At 37.2% G+C, this 9,168-nt stretch overlaps 1 protein-coding gene across 2 annotated transcripts in view; it reads right to left on the reverse strand.

Moving 5' to 3' along the window:
• Positions 1 to 8,186, reverse strand: part of furina (furin (paired basic amino acid cleaving enzyme) a) — an 83,394-nt gene extending 75,208 nt beyond the window's left edge. The window contains exons 1-2 of one of the 2 annotated variants that reach the window (XM_079867217.1): positions 7,690 to 8,186; positions 3,441 to 3,765 (exon numbers count right to left, since the gene is read on the reverse strand). In XM_079867217.1, the coding sequence (XP_079723343.1) occupies positions 3,441 to 3,617 (177 nt within the window). In that variant the 5' untranslated portion in view covers positions 3,618 to 3,765; positions 7,690 to 8,186. Of the gene's footprint in view, positions 1 to 3,440; positions 3,766 to 6,221; positions 6,331 to 7,689 lie in introns of those variants that run through there. The other variant, XM_079867218.1, reaches the window with a different exon arrangement.
• Between the last annotated feature and the right edge of the window lie 982 nt (positions 8,187 to 9,168).

Here is a 9,168-nt window from a genome sequence, read left to right on the forward strand (position 1 = left end):
ACCAGGAAAATAATGAGATGATGTATCTGGATGGTGTCCAGGACCTAAAGGGATCCACCTCTAACCCACTTTTTCTTTGCAGACTTTGCCGGGCTCACAGCTTCTCTTCATAAATCTAATAATGGCACCCCTCAATAACATAGCCAAGTCATCTCATTTATTATTTCACTCTTTTCCCTCAGTCACATCGCCTCACTTAAAGTCCCCCTGTGTTGAAAAATCAAGCTTTTAATGTAGTTTATATGTCCATGTGGTGTTTATAATTTAACCGCAAATGCATTAAAACTGAATTAAAACTGCATTGAACCAAAGACTCTCAAAAATGCGGTTTGAAATCGCTGGTGTTTCTGACGTCGCAAACTACCTTGTAATCAATCATATACGAAATGAGGCAAGGTGTAGTTACATTCAAGCTATTTTTTAATTTTATTTTTATTAACCCTTTTTTAATTGCACTTTTTTGGACTTCAAAATCAGGACCGCCATTCACTACCATTATAAAGCTTGGAATGATATTGCAAAGATATTTTTTAAAATAACTCCGATTGTGTTCGTCTGAAAGAAGAAAGTCATATACATCTAGGATGGCTTGAGGGTGAGTAAAACATGGGGTAATTTTCCTTTTTGGGTGAACTATCCCTTTAAATATTTAACCGAAAAAAATTTGAGAGGAAATTCTAAAGTATTTTTCTAAGTTAAATGTTTTCACACTCGAGAGCACATCAACGGCTTATTCATGCCACTCATTACATCACCAAAGAAAAACAGAGAGGAAAAAACTACACAAAAGCATCCTCAAATGCACAAGAAAAAGAGCAGGTACTGTTTGGATAAATCAGAAGCTTTTCTCTGTCTGTAGAAGAAATCCTCCACTTGGAACACAAATGAGACATGTTAAAAACGTTAAGCCCACGGCACTAGTGTAACCAAACAATACGCTTTTCAAACTCTGCCAACAGTGCTGTCAGCATGTCTCATCACACAATGTGGGTCTGGGGCTCGGCCAGGTGTGATTTCTGTTCTGCGGAGCTGCAGCGGTCTCACAGTGAGAAAAACCATGCTACAATCTTATTATAAAAGATCACAGGTGATTTACAGTGATCCATAGCAGCTCGACAGTCCAACATAAACATTCTCCGTTTCAAGCTCAAAAGCATCCTGTGGCTTCAGGTTTTTTCCCCTTCTTACGATCATAACCAACAGTTTCAAAGAAAGCTCTGGCAATAAATTGCTAAATGCAATGTTAATGCAAATCAAAATTACATGTTTAGTTCTTTAACATGAATCAAAGGGTTCTGGTAAAGTTCCAAAAAAATCATGAAGATCATCAGAAACAGATTTCAAAATAAAACTTCCATGCACAAGTCTATGACTTTCTAGTCTCTATGGCTCAATATAAGTCTATGGGATTTTTAACCCATTTATGGACACACTAACCTTTTAAATAGTAGGATATAGTAATAATAATGGCAATTAATAGTAATGCCTGCCTTGGCTGGTCCTACACAACCAACTCCAGTTCTACCGATGATAAAAGCAGAAATATGTCTGTAGTAATGCACTTTGGTAAGCTGCGAAACCATCACTCAGGCTGCGTTTACACTGGCACGTTCTGAGCCACTTCCAAATGTGGTTTTAAATCAGATACATATCGGATATCTGAACATCTGACCTGCGTCTAAACACGTACACCCGGTTCCCCTTGGAATTCCCAGACACCACAAGAGGCGAGGGCGACGCATTTGCCACAAAGATAACTTTTTAATGCAACATTATGAAGCAGGAGAGCCTGTATGCGCTCGCATTTTTGAGGTGGAAACTTTATATATGGTTGCAAAATTGCACGCACACAGAACCATTCAGGAGCATAGAAACTGGTTTTCAACCTCTGCCTCGTGAATTTTATAAATAAAACAGCTTCACTACTGAAAGATAAGATACATTATATTTCTCAGCAACAAGGAGATAAATTCGATCTAAACGAACCGTAGATAAAACAAACGAAAATTACCAATATTTTCCGGACTATATCCGTTCAGTCAGATTTTGCACTGCAAACATCCATTACAGCTTTTAACTAGTCCATGCTGGCAAATAATCATGGCCACTCAACTATTATATACCATTGACCATTGTATAAATAATTTTAGTAAGGACATTCAAAATCTGAAAGTCAACCATGTCGCATAGTAAAGCGATCACCAACAGAATCATTTTGGGTGGGGATTAAAGTAACAGAAACCGGATACTAGTCATGTATTAAAGTGAAGGTAAACAGGCGGGACCACAAAAAATGGATATATGGTCAAAAGATCAGATCCGTGCATTAAGAGTGTAAACGCAGCCTCAGTGACAAGTCATCATGAATAAACCTGAGCATAGAAGCTGCATTTATAAAGCTGCGCACACACGCTGCCTCGCAACACTAAAAATGGCAGCATTATTAGTTCATCTCTCAAGAGATACAGGACTGAATGCCAGCGTGGACCCTGAGGCATTCATTTTCAGCAATTACTAACCGCAGCATATTCAGTGCTCCCGACAATGCGTGCAAGGATCCATTCATCACCTGGCTTTACAGTACCATCTGGACACAGGGCTGTTTGCGTTTTAAAGTGAACCCATTACTAGAGGGTGGGCTGTAATATACATCTAAATTAATCATCTAACCTAATGAATTGACTCTCGACTGCTATAATGTGCTTTCAATTACTTATGGTAAATGAAAAATCGGATCAGTTTTGTTCAAGAGCAGGAAGTTGCAAAACTGTCTAATCGAAACAAAACCTATATAGGTTTTGGATGTAAAAAAAAAAAAACATTGTATCTTGGTCAGGAAGTGAGGTTGCAGCACATTCCACACAGTCAAGTCAAGGGCATGTTACAAGCTGAGAATATCAAATGACAACCGGAGAAAGAGGAAGATGTTTTATGCATTCCTTCAGAGAGAGTCAGAGCATTCAGACGCAACATGCAGGAAATATTCAAAATTCATGAGTTCTACAGAATGGGGTAGTGAGAGGAAGAAAAAGGACAAATCTGCATCTTTACTAATTAGAATCTCATGGTGCAGCGGCAGCAAGCTTTAAAAGTTATCTTCAAAGTCAAGTGGACAGTCAGTGTTTGAGACCCTCTCTTCTGTGGGGGGTGTCGACACAAGACGGGTAAAGTGCTGCCTTGGCTGAAAGTATACAAATGGCTGAGAGCGGAAATATATGCTAATACGGGACAGTCCGTCAGTGGTTGTGGACGGAGCATGAGCAATATGACACCATATTGCTCAGAAAATCCAAACGGCTTGATTATTAAAAATAAAAGCAGTTCAATAGGCCTTAACGCCTTTCATTTTAAAAAGGAACATGGATGCACATAGATGAGCAAGCCACCCAACCCAAGCGAGCCAAACATACAATAATTACTTGTCTGAACGTAACACTCACATTCCCGTGGTTTACAAAGCCATGCTTGCTGGCAATCCGGTTAGCTTCCTGCTCTCCCCCTGTGATGTGGACGGCCCATGCGTTGGTGTAAACCTTCTCTCCAATGGATGGCTGTGGCCCAGAGGTCACGAGAATCAGTAGTGTACAGAGCGTCAATGAGGCAAGCCTGAGATCCATTAGACACAATGGAGGAAACCAAGGCAGGAGTTCCTAATGTCACCAAGTCCGTCAGCACAGCGGCCCACTGCTATATCTGTGCTGCCCCGGGCACATGCAGAGACGAAGCCGGGGAAGAGAGATGGACTCGGAGCGCTTCAGGAATCACCTGGGGAGAGAAAAAGATGGAAGATTGCAGAATGAGTCATTTGAGTTGCAGGTGCAAGAGAATAATTGAGGATATGAATCATAGATGAGCTTTAATACTGTGGAACTGACTAACTAGGCTAGATTAAAATTTAACAGCACACCCAAACAAAATGTTCCGGTGACAGCTAAATGCAGGGGTTTGATTCCAATCAGTTAAAGGACCTTAGTCATATAGTTTATTAAATGCAAACGTAAAAAAAGGCTGTGAGGGAGTGAAGTATATATTTTTTCTATGTCTGCCTGGGATCGTAGAGAAAATATTCAATTCACATTTATTCACAATACATATTGTTTCAAAGCAGCTTTACAGAAAACGCATGTCTACATTACAATTTAGAGTGATCGGTTATCAGAGGTGACTGTGTCCAAGTTTAGATATAAAATATCTAAATACGTCTTTCCAAAAACCTTTCCAGAGTACACAAAAAGTCTGACAGTGAAAATGAAAGGTTGTTCACACTGACAGTGTGTGGCGAGCAGGACAAAAATAATTTTGTATTTGTTTATTTTATTATTAAAGTCTTCAAATGTTCGCCGGTTCCCGCCTCCTTCGCATAACAACGAACTGTGTTACATTTGAGGTGACTTGAGCAACAGCAAATTTACGCAACTGTACAGCATCATGTCACATGATCTGGCGCCTGATACAGCTGGATTGTAGTCGAGTATGAATGCCTGCAACTAAGCAAAAGTAAATATATTTCTGCAACCGCCAGTGATTTAATCGCTATCCAACTCCCCTTTAGATCCAATAAGACATTAATACTGTACAACCATCAAAAGAAGCCAACAAAGTCTTTTCGCTGAAAACGAAAAAAAAAAAAGTAAGCTTTCTGACTTCCATAAATAATGTGCCAAGTCATCATCTTTGCTGGTAAGCCACCAGTTATCCAAAGATGGGAGGGAGCACAGTTGACTTATTCTTACACAGAAATATTAATCAACGTCCATGTTCAGTGACCGACTGTTGTCTCACTTCAAAACCATCATCCTGCTTCTCCACTCTTATGACTAAGCAAACTCTGATGCAAGATTCTTGTTGACTTGAGGCTCAACTTGCCAGAAACTTGCCGTTTCATTAGGGAATAAATCAACGTACTCAGTTCACCCTGCATTTTGTCCATTCATTTGTCTAAAGGCAGAGAAAAGTTTTTTTCGGAAACCATTGTCAGTGACTGGTGGGATAAGTTTGGCTTGCACTTTATTTGATCTTATCAGAACCAAAAAAAAAACTAAGAATAAAAACCCTTGCTTGTTCTAAACAAGTCTGGTTCGCTTCAGCAGAACTATATGATGATTAAATGTAGGTGTAGCGATTCTGTCCACACCCTTAATGGCCTATTTTACAAAACACATAAACACTTGTTACACAGTCTCATTAGACAATATGTCTTCTTTTTGTGTTAAACGAGGGGCAATTGAAATTTTGTCCCAAGATCTGATAAGACAACTCACATTTTCATTCTGTTTGACATCAAGGCAAAAAAAAAAACAACAACAACAACAAAAAAACAACTGCTGGTATTTCCTTATAGGACAGAGATTTTACTCTATTATTCTACCTAACAAATGTGAAGCACATTGGCTCAAATGACATGTCCCCATTTACCTGCTTTTTGATAGACTCTCAGTGTCATTCCCACCATAACAATGTCAAAAGAATGCAGTCGGCTGGGTTACACTAGTAGATTTCATCGAAATCCAGAGTCAGACGCACTACCTGTTCTACCACAAATTTGCTCATTACAATCAGGAAATTAATTCTGTAAAATCTGAAACGCACAGGATTTCCTACAAACACTTTTGCAATTTAAAAATCTAAATGTTGCATAAAACCTTTATACTTGTTTTAACTAGCCTTAATGTTTTCATTAAAAAGATGCTTATATTAGTAAATCAATCTGCATTTTTTTTTTTTTTCAGATTTGAAAGCACAACACAGAAAAACAATCCAAATGACAGAATTCAGGCTGATACGTAAAGCCTGTAATTGTATTACGAGTTTAGGAAGACTAATTGAGCATTACTGTAAAGTAAACAGCTAACAGATTTTTTGATCACCAAACACTGTTTATGAGAGCACAAAAATATTGCTACAAAATGTTTGACAACCGAGTCAAATAATTTACCTCGTAAGATCCATTTACTACACATGCATAAACAAATTTAGTCTTCATATTCTAAGACCAGTATTTCACATAAAACAATGCTTCAACAACCCCAAACCTTTGGCCAAAACCTTCAGTTATTGGAAAAAAAGTGAAATAAATAAATAAATATTCACACGGAAATCTGTTTACAAGCAAGTTCTTAACATGGACGGTAAATTACTATCACTAAGCAATAGACTCCAGGTCACATTTCCCTACACAATGTTTTTATCAGGTGAAGAGAAGAAAATAAAACAATACTCACTTGAGCACTGAACGTGTGTCTAACCCAGATTAAGTAGGTTAAGCAAGAAGTGCGTAACTTTCCTGACAGCAATTTAAAGCTGTGCCAGCCCTGATCTCAAAGTACACCCACTCATGACATCACAACATGGTTAACACTTAACAGGGAGAGGAAACCGGCAGTGAGACGACTGACAGTAAGTGCGGACCACTTGGGAAAGAAAAACTCAAGACAGGATGCAACTTGTGGGACTTTTAGAAGCCCATTTTATCTGAAAATTAAAGGGAATCTAAATGTTATCTGACAGCTGTATATATGCAATCCATTCTTCATTTCAAAACACAAGTGGATGCTTTTTCCAAAGAAGAGGCAAACTTTTGTTTCCTGGCAGGCATGACACTGGGATTGGTAATGGATGAAACATTAGTCTCATGAGGAAAAAGAATGAAAGTATGATCACTTTTTTTTTCCGGCCAATAGAATAGAATAAAATAAAAAGAGAAACAGGACAACTCTAACTTTAACATTGGGATCACAGCACTTCACTTTGATACAAATAATTTAAATTATATTTAAAAAGTTGAACGCTCCACCTTGCAACAACAGCACACATTTATACATGACTGTGAGACCATTTCCAAATGGTATATAGTCACTTAAAAAAAGAATTAAACTGAATTAGACAGCAAAAGAACAAACCAGTTGGTATCTGCAAACAAATTATGCTTTTCTCAGAACTAATTTTCTGAGACATTTTTTTTATTTAACTTTTATTCAACTGGACTCTTATTTTAGGTATCAAAATCAATTCTTAGTTAATTAGTTTTATTCTTGTTTTATTTGTCAAAAACAATCATGTCATGTTATTGTCAACAAGACAGCTATAAATGAATAATATGAATAGCAGTAAATAAGTAAAAATGATAAAAAATATAAAGTTGTAATGCAAGTTTTAGACAAAAAAGTACAAAAGCAGCATGCACAAATTGTAGGTGTGCAAACACTAGTGAGGTTGACAACAAAAATGTTAACTTGTCCAAATTTTTTTTTTTTTTTGTCCTTATTTAAAATCTAAATAAACTATAAATTAAATTGAGAAATGTGTTGAATGTAAAATGTGTGTGTTGTTTTAAAAAATAAATAAAATATTAAACCAATTCATATCCATATCGCAATGAAATTACGTTTTATTAAGTGTCCAGATACTTTTAGGTGGAACTGTATGTTTCATTTATAAAGATATTATAATTTATTTATAAATGTAATGCAGCAGCTGTGTGTCTTTTTAAAAAATAAGTCATTCAATAGAACATGATATTGTTTTCAGACGAAGGTAAGCATTCAAAGAGATAAGTTAGTTATAAAACAGTCGTATGTGGTTCACATAAGTTTGTAGACTAACGTTACTTAACTTACTCTAGTGCGGAACAAGTCACAAGCCTAAACCACCTTCTTGGTTTCCTTCATAACTACTGAATGAATATCTTACCTCAACAGCATCAGCGTCTAATCTTCCGTTTCCTTGGACACGACGTAAATCCACTAACGTAAAACCTGTCCACGGACACGACGAGACGAAAAGTCCTCCGTGTTTGACTGACGACAAATGCAGTCCCAAAAACAAAGCTAAACTCAAGAGACCGACGAAGTAGTGTTGTCAAGAGGACAGAATGAAATGTCCTGGCGACCTGGACTGTCCTAAAGTCCACGCGCACTCATCTACTGTACAATAGGGAAACTTTGCGATAGGTTTGCTCGCTCGGTCGCACGTAACGCGACGCTAAGGCATCACTGAGACCCGGTTCGTCTGTGCCACCTTTGGGCCGATACGCCAACATAGTTACGTACGCATGCTAGCACGTTTCAAAACGGCGGAATCAAGTAAACAAACAAGATATAAAAAAAAATACACATCTATCCAGGGGACTGGACTGGAGAGATGTCTACGTACTGCTTCTCAGGAAATACGTCACACACATACGCAATGAGAAGCGACGTCAGGACGCGTCCACTTGAGCGCGTCACGCGGTGTTTGGTTTTCTGGCGCCATCTAGTGGAAACCTGTGCGCAGTTCACTTTGAAAACACGATGTGAAAAAAATATGATACATAAAAAATCAAAGTACTTACAATATAAATATTGTATGATTTGAATGTAATTTTTATATCATGTTTATTAAAAGTTTGCAGGTTTGTGTCCATGAAGTAAACTTCCATAATTATGTTTTAGCCTACTAAGGAAAACGAAGCACATAAACCATTCACTGCAAAACGTAATAAACTGATAGTTTTTCACGTTATGTAATTATACCATCTAGCATCTATCCCCATGTGACCCAATGCACCCCGTGTTTACTTAATTGTGGTATGTTGATAAAAGAAAACCAACTAATATAATTTCATGCTTTGATTTTATATTACATGTATGATGATAGGAACATGAAAAATGTAGACATAGCAATGAATATGTGTGTGTGTGTGTGTGTGTGTGTGTGTGTGTGTGTGTGTGTGTGTTGTCTCATATATATATATATATATATATATATATATATATATATATACACACACACACATATATATATATATATATACATATACATATATATAAGGTTGGTCTGGAAGGTTGGGGAAGCTGTAAAGGGAAAATATATCAAATTGTTTTATTCTGTATGGATGTGCTGTTTTATGCTACAACTTTTGCGGGGGTAAACGCGCATGCGCAGTTAAAACCCAAAACTTGTTGGATTGTGTTCAAACTTCGCAGAATAGACCACAACTGGTATTTGATAATTCTTCTTTATTTTAACATAAACTTGATCATGGAACTCTTGAGTATTTTTTTTATTTATTTATTTTTTATAAAAATTAAATATGTTAATTTTCTTATTAAGCACAACAGCAGTCTCACCACTCCTTGAGTACGATGATGAAAAGCAGCCCTTCAAGTTGGAATGCAAATTAGGCGGGTA

The sequence above is a fragment of the Squalius cephalus genome (assembly GCF_949319135.1).
Source record: "Squalius cephalus genome assembly, chromosome: 3".
NCBI classification, from domain to species: Eukaryota; Metazoa; Chordata; class Actinopteri; order Cypriniformes; family Leuciscidae; genus Squalius; species Squalius cephalus.